The 16,047-nt window shown below is 39.1% G+C and overlaps 1 protein-coding gene across 1 annotated transcript in view; it reads right to left on the bottom strand.

Annotated features, from left to right (window-relative positions):
* Positions 1-1,758: 1,758 nt before the first annotated feature.
* The window catches only part of LMNB2 (lamin B2), a 43,087-nt gene continuing 28,798 nt past the window's right edge, over positions 1,759-16,047 (bottom strand). Inside the window, exons 6-12 of the mRNA XM_009284257.1 lie at positions 12,803-12,928; positions 12,380-12,600; positions 11,482-11,773; positions 10,853-10,960; positions 9,849-9,968; positions 8,323-8,424; positions 1,759-7,090 (exon numbers count right to left, since the gene is read on the bottom strand). Coding sequence (XP_009282532.1) covers positions 7,049-7,090; positions 8,323-8,424; positions 9,849-9,968; positions 10,853-10,960; positions 11,482-11,773; positions 12,380-12,600; positions 12,803-12,928 — 1,011 coding nt within the window. The 3' untranslated portion in view covers positions 1,759-7,048. The remainder of the gene's footprint in view (positions 7,091-8,322; positions 8,425-9,848; positions 9,969-10,852; positions 10,961-11,481; positions 11,774-12,379; positions 12,601-12,802; positions 12,929-16,047) is intronic.

Below are 16,047 nucleotides of genomic sequence, written 5' to 3'. Positions count from 1 at the left end.
CCCAGTGCGGGGCGGGAAGTGGATGACCCCTCCGCCCGAGGACGCTTGTTCCAGCGCGCCTCGCGGCCCCGCCGGGCACTGGGGTGAGGGCAGAGGCCCGTGTCAGGATGAGTTTTGGTGTCACCACCGGCTGTGGCGGGGGAGGCCCTCAGAAAGCTTTTAAGACCTGGGGCTGGAAACGCACCTGCATCGCTTGCAGTGGTGGGGCAGGAGGCGGGCTGGTTGCGCGGGCTGCAAGTTAACTCACCAGCTTCGCGTTCCCCAGCGGTGAGGAGGGAGGTGGCTGGGCACTGGGCTGGACCGTCCGCCAGACCTGCGACGTTTTGCAGGTTTGAATACAGCGCAGCATTTGAGTATTGGGCTTTAAGCACAGCCCCATGCACCGAGGCAATGGGAAGGGACTTAAACTGGCTTTACCACAGAGCAAAATGCTGCACAGCTACATCCTGACATGAAATAACGAGCATTACGATCTGGGCTCCCTGCAGAGAGCAACTTCCTGGTGAATTCTCTCTGGAATGAATTCTTCTGTCCTTTGAGGCTACGGTGATGGTTTCCTCTGCCTTAGATGACTCAGGTAAAAGGCTCATGCCCTTAAAGCCTGCATTAATTCCACAATGGTATATCCTCCATTAAGTAAGAATGCTGTGGGAGGTGGTAGAAGCAAATGGGAGACAACAACGCTGTGGAGCTTTTTTCAGGAGCAGATGTGATGTGCAGAAAGGAGATCGCTGCTTACCTCTATATGAGACGAGGAACTGAGCATTACAGCAGAGCTAAAGCCAAAGCTACCCTCATCTTCACTAGCTAGAGCCTACACTCAGAAGAGAGAGTATTGTAAACCATATCATCCTATCCGTGGCTCTGTCCACTTGAAAAAGAAATCATTCCTACACCTTGCAGAATTACTATCAGCTAGCGCTAAAGATGGGGTAGTTGCCTATGGTACAATTTTATGAGTACAGACTAGTGAAAAGAAATGGACTGGAAATTGAGCTAGGCTAACGATGAACGGCAGCTCACCTGCTTACCTCTATATGAGACGAGGAACTGAGCATTACAGCAGAGCTAAAGCCAAAGCTACCCTCATCTTCACTAGCTAGAGCCTACACTCAGAAGAGAGAGTATTGTAAACCATATCATCCTATCCGTGGCTCTGTCCACTTGAAAAAGAAATCATTCCTACACCTTGCAGAATTACTATCAGCTAGCGCTAAAGATGGGGTAGTTGCCTATGGTACAATTTTATGAGTACAGACTAGTGAAAAGAAATGGACTGGAAATTGAGCTAGGCTAACGATGAACATGGCAGCTCACAGCAATGCTTCGGACCATTTCCTAGTTCCCAAGAATCGATGGCTGCCAGGGCTCAGTATCTGCTCTTGTCCTCTCAAGTCGGGATCAAGTGGGCTAAATGGAAACAAGCACTTCAGTACAGGGGTTGGAGAGGTCAGTGGGGCGACAAGAAAGGAAGGGGAAGTTTACCTGCTTCAGCTACTCAGGTTCTTCCCTCTGCTTTTGTTGGGAGCAGTGCTATTGATCAGAGAGGACAGCACTTTCCACAAGCGGTGCGTCTGTGTAGAGTTTAAAGCAAAGCATTCATTTGCTTCTGGAGCACACCACAGGATTCAGCTGATCTCTTTTAGGAGTGCGGATAGCTCATTGTCCCCTATCTTTCTACACACAGGAAGGTCCCCTGGGATGAATCATCTCAAACAGCCCATGTGGCCTCTCAGTTAAATGAAAGAAGGAAACAAACAAAATGCAAAACATTTATTCGAGTGTGTTGTACAAAAAGTTTCCAGTCATAAAATGTATATTACAAATAATTGAAAAAGACAAGACATTTGGCATGCATATTCTAAAAAGAAAAAAAAACCACTTTGAAATGATAAAGTCTAGATCATTATGTAGTTTTTGTAAGTTCCATGTGAACATTTTCATCATTTTGTCTTTGTATTTCAATTTACAACCTTTTTCACAATTCCTTATTTTAAAAACTTGAACCTTTCAAAAACTCATCTGCAGCAGCTGACTGGAGGCGGTCAGTTAAACTGACCAGTGAGCTAGAACCAGAGCTATCTAAATAAAGATTCTGTTTAAAAAAAAAAAAAAAAAATCACAATTCAAGTCACAAGGCATCACTGTTACGAAAATAGAGTTCAACTGAGAAGATACTATTGTGCCTAAGTGGAAAGCATTTTGGCTTAAACTTGTTTAAAATAGCTTATTGCTTGTAATTTTAGTGTAGTGATGATCTGGGTAGCTGGAACACACAGTAACATCTACCTTATCGACATGGAATTGTCACTTCATTAAAAGCTAACTAGGAAATTTGGTAGTTCAATAAAACACATTTTCTTTTCCTGAACTCCAAGTCAATTCACTGCTACTCTGAACGGACTCTTTCAATATTAAGCATCCTTTTCACTCTCTAGACCTTAGCATTTCAAGAAAGGCATTATGTTTACAAATAATAATTGCATGTAAATATGGTCTTGTATAAAAAAAACTTTTAAATTATTTTAAACTGGCTTAAAGCTAAGCATATTGAAGGGCAAATAAAAATTCTGTTTCCCAGGCCATTTTAAGTGAGAAAAGAAACTCTCCAATAGAATTTGTCTTGACATTCAGCTAAAACAATGCTTTGAAAAATGCAATCACTATCTCACCTTCCACTCACTGGTTTACAACAAGGCTTTGTTTCCTGCTCACACAGGGTTTGGACCCAACAGTGGCAATAAAATCCAGTATCAAATATGGACAATGCCTTTGTTTACAGATAAGACTTTCAAAAGAAGATACAGAAAGAAGAGAGAGAATGGCTTAACAGTGAGGAAGTCAGAGAAGTAGCTACGAGAGATACAAAACATACAGCATGCGTGTTTTCATACTGTATCAAAATCTGATGCACACAAAAGAAACAGATTCTCAAATGTTCTGGGGTGTAGAGAGGATTTCTACAGGCCTCTTCTAACTAACCCCTGTTCAGGTTGCAGTTAAAGGGCCTTTATACAGGATGAGCATTAAAAAGAAAAAAGGGTGTATAGAAAACAGTAAGATCCCTGAACTGAAGATGAGGTGTCCCGTTGCTCAAGGATAAACATGCACATTAAGTGATCTCCTTTCACAGTACGGTCTGCTTCACGCTGCAGTACAATTTTCATGACTAGTGCAAGCTGCAGACAAGCTCGTCTGGCTTTTACATTACAGGTCACGGGAAGCAGATCTTTATTTTCTTCCTGAGACTTTTGGTTCCTGCTACAAACATAAACGATGCCAACCAACTCCCATCTAATGGCAAAACAGTGCTAAAGACAAGTGATCAATGCATCAGTGTAAACAATTGTTTTTGGCAGGGCAAATCTAGAGTCCCGAACTAGCCTAAGTAGACACGCTGGGAAATAAAAGCTGTGCAGCAACAAAGGAATCATAGCCACTCTGTTACTTGGAATAAGTCACTGCAACACCACAGCTAAAGTAACAAATACAGAAGCGAGAGAGAAAGAAGTGGCATGAAATGTCAGAGGCTCTCTGTAACCATATCTCCCTGCAGGACGCCACGTTACCGATGGTTCTGCAGATGGATGGACTTGTTCCAAAAAAAAGCATTTTCACGTGGTACGAACTTAGGAGTAGGTAGTATGTGTTCATCATATTTTATATAATACTCTGTTATGATCTACACAATGAAAAGATTGGCTTAACTATTCTGCTGCAGTTACGCTGTTATTCCTTCCCCCTCTTAACCAGTGAGAATCATTTAGGAATCATTTTTACTATTTCATCCACAATAAAGTTGTTTGCTTATTTTTCTGGAATAAGAACATACAAATGGGTAGTTACACACAAGTAACTACTCTGATAAAAGCTATACTGGTTAATTTCCCTAATCAGAGAAGCCTTAAAATATTTTTTTTTCCTGACAAGTCAAATGTATTTCTCCTTCAAGCTCTACACCTGGTATCAGACACTGGAGTAGAAACGCTGACTATCCTTCAAGAGTGGTTCACATACAGGATCAAATAGGAAAAGAGGGCAAGGGGACACTGGATTTTATTTGAACAAAAAGCTTTAATTATCCTGAAAATGAAAAAAAAAAAAGTAATAATCCTTCAAAGACAGAAAAAAATGCTTTTTGGTTTGATAAAGCCAAAAAACCTCCCAGTATGGAGCACCAACTTTAAAGGGATAGTGCCGTTACACTGAAGCTCAGCATCAAAAGCAAGAGGAAAGGATGGTGTCTCGAGAAGACGCAGACACAAAAAAGAAAGTACGTGGAATACAGTAGTTTCCGTGTCTTATAATTTACAGCTAGGAATTCCTTCTCATATTTTTAGTAGCCTTTTAGAAAGCACTGTGGTGACAGAATCGCCCACATTTAGACTGCTGGCATTCAGCTTTTCCCAGTGAAAAATCACTGTTTTATATGAACACCTGCACATACCTAAACATGGTACTGAAGAATGAAATAAACTATTTCCAAAGTTAAAGGACACAGTTCCAAATCTAAGGACAAATTCTGCAGACTGTTACTGAAGGGCATAGTGCTCATCATAAGAGATCTGCAAGCACCAGTCCTTAAGGCTACAAGACGACACATTCCCCATACAGTAGCTGTTAAGAAAACTATGGCTCAGGTAGCAAGAGGTTTTTCCTCATTCAAGCTGCCTTTCCTAGCCCATTCTTTACAGAAAAAAAAAATTCACAGAAAAAAAATGCAAATGAACTACACACTCATTGCTTTAGTATTTAAGATCACAGAACAATCTTAAATTTACAGGACAACCTTAAAGAAGAATAAGCAATCTTAAAACTGGCCGATGTAAAAAAAATAAATACAGACCTTTAGGAAAAAAAGCAAAAAGTCCTCAAACATTATGTAAGTATATTATAGAAGCTGTGGGTCAGAAAGGGAAATGCTGTCCAGTGGTTGGAAGGTGCATTGCAAGAATACTTGTACATTGATTGCATTCATTTGCATAACAACAAATTTAGAAAAGGTAATTGGTAACACTATGTCTGAGAAACATAATTTCACTAGATACATTTTACAGAGATAGACATGATTTACTACATATTTAACCTTCTACTCAAGCAGAGTGGGAAAATTACATTAGAAAAATGGCCAAGTACATCGATAAAGTTATCCCATTAGCCCAAACAGCCAAATCTTCATACTGCTTTTTTGTAATGGATCTCCTGATAATGGATTAAAACATAATTCTAAATTGCTATTAGTTTAGCTTCAGTAATTCAGTCATCCCACTCAAATAGAGAAAAGTAGCATCTTTGATTTATTTTTAAATGGCAAAGTAAATCCATAAGCTTAAAAAACCCCTTTTGTTCCCACCCTGCTTGCATTACAAAGCCATCAGTCAAAGCCACTAAACTGACTTTCTAGGTTATATCTGTCAGTCACAATACTGTTCAGAGAACATAATGTCCAAAAGCCACCGAAAACATCCAAACCTTGTAGCTTGTTTGATGAGTCTAAACTATTTGAATGACAAGATCAGAGTTCAAGAGTGCAGGTAAAAACAGGATTCTATGCTGGCATCAAATGGTATCCAAATTTTGTATCCAAACTAATAACTAGTGGAAAAAACATTTGCTTGTACAGTAGCCAATACATTCTTTGGAGCAGTCAAGTATTTTTCCTAGTGCTTAAAGATGCACTACTATATGAATACTAACCCTTATGGGAGTCAGTTATCTCCACAGAAATGCAGCAGAAGAAACCTTAAGCTAAAGGGACAATATCAGATACAAACTGCATCATACTGAAATAAAAATCACCTGCTGCTCATACAAAGCATTTTTTATAAAAAGCATTATTCTCCCTTCACTCACTGTTAGACTTTCCTTCGAGCATTTGAACATTGCAAAGCAATGCTTATGTCCTACACAACAGCAGTTCCTTTTAACATTTTAAAAAACTCATTAAACTTTCTGTACTATTTTGCAAATACTGCTCCTTAAGATACCTGACAATGCCCCTTTGAATATAAGGGAAGTATGAACAAGCTGCATCTAGCTCTGATTAAAAAAAGTCAACATTTACACAGGATAACCTTTAAAATCCCCAATATTTATCATTGCCAAAAGTAAAAATATTTTTAACATCTAAAATCTTAATCATTCTGTTTAATGCTGACTATGTCAAAAGCATTAAATCATGATGCTTAACATCATAAATACATCATAAATCATCACAACTTGCATCCATGATTTAACAAGGTCTCATTTGTGACAATGTCAAAATCCCCTGAAAATAAAACACTTAAAACTCTGGTTTTGACACTTCCATACCTTAAGATGGTGTATATATTCAGTAAGCAGAACCCATCATTCTCCATCTTCTGAAATAACGATATGGAGCTAAGGTGTTGACAGACTCAGATGTCTTTACCACTCAGCTGTCAAATTCTGGAGTAGGACAAGATGCTGTAATCCTGAGCCAAGAATGTCTAAAATGCAGCTCCCCTTTGTTACTGCCATTGGTAGAGGAGCATTTTTAATGAACTTGGGGTCTAATTTTCCTAAGCTGGGCAATGCTGAGGATACCAGGCAAGATACTACCATTTCTTAAAGTATGGAGGAAACACTACTGTGAATCTCTCCTGGGGCCCTGCAGATGAACACGCTTCCTTAAACTTTTTTTTTTTTAAGTTATCCTGCATATCTATATGCAATTATAGATTTACCATACACTCAAGGAGTCTCATCCGATTTTAGCTAAAAATTTCTTTTCTGCTGCAGGTTTGTCCATAAGACTTTAAACTCTGTATGGGGAAAAATGTTGTATTCCAATATAGTGTTTCATCTAAGAGGGAAAAATAAAGAAATCTATTAAAAATTCTGGCAGTTTTGTTCAGTAAAGGTTTTTTTTGGATTTTTTTATAAAAATGTACCAAGGAGTAAACTTCAAAGAAATCAGATGATGCATATAAAAATAGCTTTCAGTGGCTCTGGAGGGAAAAAAATAGCAAAAATAAAAGGAAATAAATGACAAAAATTAGCAAATAATAGTTTCTTTTTTCTTTCTTCACATCACTGAGCATCCTCTAGAGGTTGTTCTGGGATCCCCCTAAAATAAGACAGATATAGCTGAACTCAATTCTTAATAGCTTTTCATACTGTAAACCTAGACTCTGGTTATCATCTCAGTTGTTAAAAGCATTTTTTTTGTAGTGTAGTTCTATTCAGGGAACATCACAACTACAGAGAAAGCACAGCACACATCACAGCCTACTGCCAGCATTAAGACACTGCTACTCTTGGTTGTGGTTTTCTACGATGGGTTGATTGGTTAATCTCCATACTTTCACCACTGATACAGATGACAAATGAAAATCATGATGTCATTAGCTTTAGAACAGGAAGTTCCTTCCTTTATTTCAAATTATGTTTCCATTTGAGAGAGATCTATGCTGCATAGCTGCTGCTTGGGGTAAAAAAAAAGTTTCTGTTTCAGTTGCTTTATACTACAAATACACTGCTTAATCTCCTGGAGACCAAAAAAGCTTTCAGAATTCAACTTCAAACCTGCACAGAATGAGTTCTTTATAAAAAGAGCTACTTAATGGCCACTGATCAGGAGAACAAATCACTTGAGTTTGAAATAAATTTAAAATATTTTCCGGTATCACCTGTATGAAGTATCTTTCTCCTTTTCACTCTGCTGACTGCTGGTCAGTTATTTCACAGGACTTAACTAAGCATTATGAAAACATACAGGTGGCATTATTAAGCAAAACCAAGTTTATTTCAGATGTAGCAGGTATATACTATCAGAAAATAAACCAATAAGCTGAAGCTTGCAGCAACAGAAGCATTCCCCCCTTTCCTGGTTTTTAGTGGTTATATTTCCCAATGGTTATATTCTGCTTAAAGCAAGAATGCCACAGACTCTTTTTTATAGAGAAGCAAATACTGGAATGGGAAGAACACTGACTGCTAAAACTAATCTTACTAACCCTAAAAATAATCTATGTCATTGCAATGCTGTAAATCTGATCTGTTGCATACTTCCATAGATACCCTGGCATCCTGATCTGATATTAGCCGCTGCTTGAGCTGTACCATTATTGATTCAAGCAGCAATTCCTGGAAGAATTGCTCACATTATACTCTCCCTGTGCATTGTAGTAATGCTGCAGGGTTGCAAGCCATTCTGAGATCATCCTCTGCAAGCATCCATTGGAAAAATGGACCAGGAAGCTCAGAGCTGGCAAAAGTTGAAGGGACCCCCTTAAATCTTGCGCTTCATTAAGCCAACCAACGAGGCACAAGTTAAACATTTGGTCTGCATCTTATTACCTGTTGGTTGAAAAGGTCTTCCTCTCCAAACTCTGCTTCATCCTCTTCCTCTTCATTCTCTCGCACGACTACTGATTTAGTAACACTTCTCACTGCAACTTCCTACACAAAATGACAGATAAGGAGATGGCCAGTAGTCTATACCTATCTCAAGTTTTTGCTATACCATCAATATAATACCCCTATTAAATTTTGGAGGGTTTAAAGCAACTTGCCCTAGATTTAACGTTAGCTATGCAAGCAAATACTGGTAATATCCTGCAAACCACAATAGCATTCCTATTTCTATCCACTAAAAGGCATGGTAATGTAATTTAGCTTCAGGAATTTCCTTTCATTACCTAGGGATTTGAGAGGAAGCAGCCATGTTTCAGGTGGTCGTTACTCAATTTTATACAAGCTCATAGCAGACCCAGCTAGGAGTTGTCTGAGACATACTGTAATGTGAGAAACTAAAGTTTCGCAGTATGATTACACAGCATCAAGAATATTCCTAGTTTCTACTAAATATTCTATATCAATTGCATATATCAATTATCAGGACGGTCTTCCAAACCAGGCACTAAAAAGAATTCTAAAACCCCAAGAAGCTTCCTTTATTACTAAATTATTTTTAACACTTCTTAGTGGTAAGAAATTCTTCTGTACACTTGCACCCTTGAAATGATAGGTGCAAATTTCTACTTGTGGAAAAAGTCGCCCTAAACATACACGTCTAAGCAGGGATACTAAAGGTAACCATAGTGGGAACGGACATGGATTTGAAATTTTTCAGGTACTAGTTTAACCTCTTCTATCTGAATACTAAGCCAGTTAGCTTTCTATTTGTACAAATGACCCTCCCTCCTACCTTGTCCTGCGCTGCTGTTCCTGCACAAAGTTCTTCCACAGAATTGCCAGCAAGAAAGGCAGCATGACAACTGATACAACTGTGGTCTGTTTCACTTTCCTATTTCTATCAGATCACTGGGATAATGGCACATTTATGAATAACAGCCAAAGCACAATCTTCCCTTGCAGGAGTCTTCTGCAGGGATGGTTTTAGAAAATCAGTTGTGGGCAGATGTAGAACAATGCAGAATACACAGGAACCTGTGCCAAATGAAAACTTCTGATATACTTCCAACATTGAAAGGACAGCTGTCTTCCTACATTAATATTTACATTGCATCCCAGAATATCGTAGGTACTATATACTGTAACTTTGAATTGCCAGCAATACTTATTTTCTTTGTCTCTTCTGAAAATACATACTCAAATTCCAAACAAATTCTCTACATTTGTGTTTTTCTAAAATGGGAAAAAAAGTCTATGGATGTAATCAGGATGATGATCACAGTTTTCCAAAATTTCCCAAAAATCTGAGATACATACAGATATTTAATTATTTCAGTGTTATAAACTGTCTTATTTTAGAAGACAATAGGGGAGATCTTAAAATCAGGATTTTGTTGTCATCGCCCCCTGCCCCCCAAATGAAAGAGTTTGGGAGATAACCCAGCTTTTTTTCTACAGACACAGCCTACCTCTCCTTCAGAGTTTACGAGGTATGTGCGGATATTTCCTCCAGTGCCCCAGCTGCCTTGATTCTTCCACACGAGAACAGAAGGGGGACTATGAGATACACCTGCATCTGCACCCCAAATCTAGTGAGAAAGACATTCTGTAATTAGCTATTTATGCACATTTTATTTTTAAATATACAGAACCCCCTAATTCTCATATTTTTCCCTACATACCAGTTTTGTTTCTGAATTCCAATGACAGTTTTACCCTGCTTTTACCTACACCATTACTTGTAGTAAGATACTATTCTCAGTCTACAACAAGAAGTAACACTAGCCATAAAAAAAAAAACAAGAGAAAAAAATTTATCTAATATTGCAGTCATCAATTCTTCTCTGAATATAGAAATTTCTGCTACCACTCTCTCAATGACTATACTGTATGGAGCCAAGACATAAAATGCAAGCTTGTAGTGTATCGATTTAATCTTTTATATGTATCTGAGCAACTGATACTTAAGTAGAAATAGCTGGAACTGATTAAAAGAAAGCCATTTTTTTCTTCTGAAAGAACATCTGTTACAGACTGAAAATAAAATACAAAATTACAGAAAAGCAGCTGTTCTACTACAGTTAAGGCTGAGAACATCTAGTCTTAAACTTAACTATAAGTCTACTAGACTGAATGAATGCTCTGAAATGTTCCTATTTCATTAAGAGGTTGAGCAGGATTAGTATTCCAAACCTGGGCAAAGGTGTTTGAAAACAAACAGCCCTTGACCTGCTCCCCAAAATACCTTTTTCTTCAACTTTCTCTGTGCCCGAAATGGTCTTAAATACTGAAATGCTAATATAGAAATTCAATTTCTGTTCCGCATTTTTGTAACTGAAATCCTGCTTCTCTAAAGTGAGATCTATGAAACCAAAAGTTATACACCAAATCAGGCTGTACCAAATGTCAGATTTACAACTGCTGCAGCATCAACAAAAGAATATATTGTTGACATACTGTAAGTATAACTTACTGTTACAGTCTGCCCAGCTCTGAGGACATACTTAGGAGTAAATTTGTAAGCAATTTCTTCTCCATCTCCAATTTGTCTTTTCAGTCTCCAGTTACCCAAAGACTGATCCTAATGGAGAGAGTCATAAGGTTATTTAGGGTGAGCAAAACAGAGCAAACAAGCATCAGAGCTTTCTCTAGGTCTCTTTGTTATTAAAATAATGTGAATATAAATTTATTTACATGGCTGTTAGACATCTGCATTCTAACTTGAAAGTATTTTTCTATACCCACTAATAGTCTGAAGTGCAAATCCCATAAGGTCATTCAGTGAAATTTAAAAAAGATACACATTTCACACAAAAAAGTTCTGCTAGAGCCAGCAAGGCTATTTACATAAGCAAGGTACCAGCACACGTTTAGACATTTGGGACACAAACTATGTTCTCTTCCTGCACCAAACATTACACTCGTGCTAGCACACTGTAATGTTCAACTTTCAAATGCCTCTGTTAATTATTGCAGGCTGCTGCACCTTGAGATGTTGCTCCTGCTCTCCAAGTGACTCCACCTACTTGTGCTACAAAAGGCTGCGTAACATTTCAATTTAGCTCCTCCTCCTTGTTTTCTAGGAGTTCTGCTGACACTCACCTTCTCCGAGTTGTTCTTCAGTTGAACGTATTTGCCCTCCAGGTCTATCTCTTCTATGCTGATACTTCCTGTAGCTGAAGCTTGCTGGGACATTTGGAAGCTACTGCTACTACTGCTGCCGCTAATACTTCCAGTACCAATTCCACTTGTTCCGCTGCCTGAAAGTTCCTCTGCTTCAATACGTTTTCTCTTGCCTCGGGAAGAGCGAACAAGTGAAGTACTGCTACTGCTGCTGCTGGAGGTAGCCCGAGAGACTGTAACGCGGGAGGAGGGACTTGGAGAGAGCTTCAACCTTAACACAATGAAGGAAGCATTTTAATTAACTCATCCAGGGAACTACACACAAGGCAATAATGCTACAATATACTCACTAACCAGTCTGTAATATGCCCCAACGCTGAAAGCAGCCTCATTGTGTGTGTCAGGAGGACTGCATATAAGAGAAGGCGGCGGCTATCCATCCCTGAGAAATTTTCTGGTAGTATGATTACGTGACATGGAAAGCGGTGCTAACGAGAGCAACACAGATCGCTTAACCCTCCCCTCTAGTGTATCTACTACTTACGCACTATTCTTGGGCCACATCATTTAAAAAACAGGAAAACACAGAAGTATAAGCACTTAAATAGAAAGAGGAGATGAATGTCAAGCACAGAATGATATATTCCACTGTACTCAGACCATTATAAAAACCAAAATAAAATAAAGACGGTGTTCAGACGAGAACACTTACGAGTGTTACATGTAAGCGTTCCATGCAACACATTGTAGTGTGAAGCCAGTATGACTTCAGTGAAACAAAATCTGGGCATTCCTGCTCAAATGGTAAAAAAATAAACGTAAGAAATGAAAATAACACCTGCTAGTCCTAAGAAAAGAATGTGGAATCTGTACATACCTTTCCTCTTCTCCTTCCAGGAGTTTTCGGTAAGCACTGATCTCCATGTCCAGTGCTAATTTAACATCAAGCAGTTCCTGGTACTCTGTCAGCTGCTGCTGCATCTGGTCCCTCATTTCTGTCATTTCCCTCTCCTTTGCATCTAGCATCTTCCTAAACTTTTCCCGCTCACCAGCCATCATTTCCTCCAATTCACGAATGCGATCTTCTGCTGCACTAGCCTAGGTAGACAGCACAATGGAAAACACAGTTGGCATCTATGTGGGTACAGTAAAAAAAGTTAAAAATTCATCTCCCTCCCAAATGAACATAACAAAGACTTCTCTCCATAAAATTCACAAAATATGAAGGGACAGAAATGTTAATATAGCCAAACAATACAGTGCTCTGTATTAGAGATGAAAGCAAATTTAGTCCCTTTACCTGTTTCTGGAGGCCAGAAAGCTGGTAGCTGAGAGCTTCTATTCTCATGCGAGCCTCCTTCAACTCCTCTCGAGCTGCACCAGCAGCTTTGTCATTTTGGTCAGAGGACAGTTTGGCATTCTCCAGCTAGAAGGCAAGTTTTATACAAGTCACTTGCATTGAGTTAGATAACCTGCAGATATCTTTTCGGTAAAAAATAGAAGCTATTTAATCTTAAATAATTTTAAATGGAAATCTGGTAAGTTGTCCTGGTTTCGGCAGATAACATTCGGATAATGTATCAGCTAGCCATTTGCAACTCAGGAACTTCGTAAGCCACAGACTGTATTTTGATGCTTACTATCTCTCAGTGGATTTTTCAGGCAGAAATTTGTCTCTGCTTTTTGAATTTACAGGGCAAGAAGTTTAGCTATATATTAGTGAAGAACAACCTCCTCCTGTTTCTTCCGAATCTGCCACTGGACATTCACTGTCCCTGCTTCTACTGAAAAGTAATAAACAATCACTCCTCATTCACCTTCTCTGTGCTATTTATCCTTTTACAGACATCCATTGTATCTTCCCCTTCTCTCGACTCATCTCTTTTCCCAGGTGAAGTTTTATTTTAAACTTTCCTCATGCAGGACCTGTTTCATACTCTTAATTGTCTTTGCTAGTCTTCTCTATATTACTCTGTACTATCTTTTCAAGAAGGACTAAAACTACCCACAGCACTCCAGATGACATCCTGCCCCAGAGGCAAAACAATGCTTTTTGTTGTATTCTCCTTCCCTAATAGTTGCCAACATTCAATTTGTTTTCAGTGTTTGTTAATTTCACCTAGTGAACAAGCTTCATTTCTAGTGGCTAATTTTAACCAAATCTGACAGAGCAATAACAGAGCTCAAAGCTATTACATGATAAGTTTCATCAAAGCAGATAGCTAGGAAAAAGCATCCTTTTCATGCCTTGCAGCTGGAGTTCAACAGTTCTGCTACACACCATGGAATCCACCCAGAAACTAAACTGCCCCAATTCTAAGAACAGTTACAGGCAGAACATGTTCTTTAGCCACGCAGCAGAAAGCTTTATAAAATCAACCTTTATTAGCTCTGCAGTTCACAGGGTTCTGAGTAGGGAAGGAAACACACATAGAGCCTTCTTTAGACTAAGGGTTTTGAAGGAACTTCAAGTCAAATATACACTCCATTACTTCTCATAAAGTTTAAAATTAAAAATTATTTGAATGCTGACAACCATTCACTTCCTTACAGTCATGCTGGCATAGTACCAAATCCTCAGATTTAGAATTTCTATTGCTTATTATCAAAGATCATGGTCAGAGCAAGAAGTGAGCTTTTACCCAAGACCCTCTCATCCTGGAGAAGTTCAGTAGCTAAACTTAACAATCTGCTTTGACATCACATTCCTTATCAGCTCAGGCTCTCTCTGAACAGAGACACATCTTTATCCAGAAATCCATTGAATGAAGTTCACAGCTAAGCCCATTTTTCCCTTCGCATTCCAACTTCATCCATAACAACCACCATCTTTTATGTGGGGAAAAACAAGCTTAATTTGTTCATCCCTCTGTTAAAATCTTGTCACTTTTTCATTCTCTAAGGCTGTATTTTGCAGACTTTTTTTTTCTACTAGGCATCTTCTATCCTGGATCTTCTTTGGACTGTGACAAGTCAATCCAACTATCTCGTTGTATAAAAATATCATATGTTCCTAACTTCCGTGAATAATGCTAAGACTGCTAACTGTACTTAATTTTATTTTTTAGTATCTATTATCTATATTGTTGCTGCCATAAGAAATAGTTAAATATTTGTAGATCAATGTTTCTCAAACTGTAAATCATCAAACCAAAGAATTCAAAGGGAGTCTCATTGAAGGGTGCGGGAGAACAATTTTAGCAGCACCATAATTTCTCCACTGCAAGAGAATTAGAAGTGACTGTAATTATTGGCAAGTATTTTCAATAACCAGAAAACTAGCAGCTGCCTAATTCCTTCAGGTAGGGCAATGAATATTAAAAGACCCAAACCTGTAACCATCAATTGTACCAGTAACAAAGCTGCTACTCCTCCCACGTCCCCAGTGCTGGATGAACTGGGATTTGCTAACTCAGGATTTGCATAGGTGTGATGGATACACTTGACCCCTAGCCGTACTTTGGTTCAGGCTGACTAAGGAGCAAGAGGCCTTACATCTTTGGGGTGAACTTGCGAGCTAGAAAGCTCACGTACAAGGGAGTGAAGGTGTCTTGAAAAATATTTCAAAAGGTGGTTTCAAAACGCAAAAGTGCAAGATAACCAAAGCACAGAACAAGATACCAGAGCTAAAATGAAGACATCTATCTTGTCTATGCTACTGATTAGCAGCCAGCTACTTCACCCTATAAATATTACCATCAGGATGGGCCCAACTTGAGCTCTCCCTGAATGGCAGTTGGACTGCACGCCAGGTGACTCTCCCCTTGAGCAGGGACGCCTCTCAAGGTCAGCGGTTCCTCAGTAAGCATGCTGAATTAATACTATGAAACATTACTAATGCATGTAGCTACTCAATATTATTTTAAACATTGTATGGATAATACCATTAGACATAAACCGTTGACCATGCCCGAGACTAAAATTGGATCTAGCTGCACCTAGACTCCATAAGGAGTTTAGAAAGCAAGGGGGTCCACTCTGAACCTCGTGAGTCAACGGGAGGGTTCTCCTTACTCTTTGTGCCTCTGGTCTCTGTGTGAATCATTCTAAAACAATTTTCCTTTGTATGTTCCTTCCATGCAGTGATTAATAAGGTAAACCTTGCCATCAAACTTACTGAACCGTGTCAAACCACTGTTAAACGTCGTTAAATTGCTTCGAACTTAGTGAACTCTTCAAATTATTATTTTACCTCAGTAAAATATATTGCTGCTTCTCTCTTTCGAGTGAGGTGCATTCCACTCATCCACAACAACAAGGCAGATAATCCAAAAGAGTGACAATATTTTTAAAGAAGTTTAAGAAGCATTCCCCTGGATTAAATTACTCCTATGTTCACATTTTCCCGCCCTGGGGAGACCCCACCTGGAATACTACATCCAGCCCTGGAGTCCTCAGTACAAGACAGACATGGACCTGTTGGAGCGGGTCCAGAGGAGGGCCACAAAAATGATCAGAGGGATGGAACACCTCTCCTATGAAGGAGTCATCAGCAGTCCTGGTTAACGGGGGAGGTCCCGGATGACTGGAGGCTTGCCAATGTGA

Source organism: Aptenodytes forsteri, unplaced genomic scaffold, assembly GCF_000699145.1.
Source record: "Aptenodytes forsteri isolate BGI_AS27 unplaced genomic scaffold, ASM69914v1 Scaffold300, whole genome shotgun sequence".
Taxonomy (NCBI): domain Eukaryota; kingdom Metazoa; phylum Chordata; class Aves; order Sphenisciformes; family Spheniscidae; genus Aptenodytes; species Aptenodytes forsteri.
This window is presented reverse-complemented; position numbering and strand designations above follow the sequence as displayed.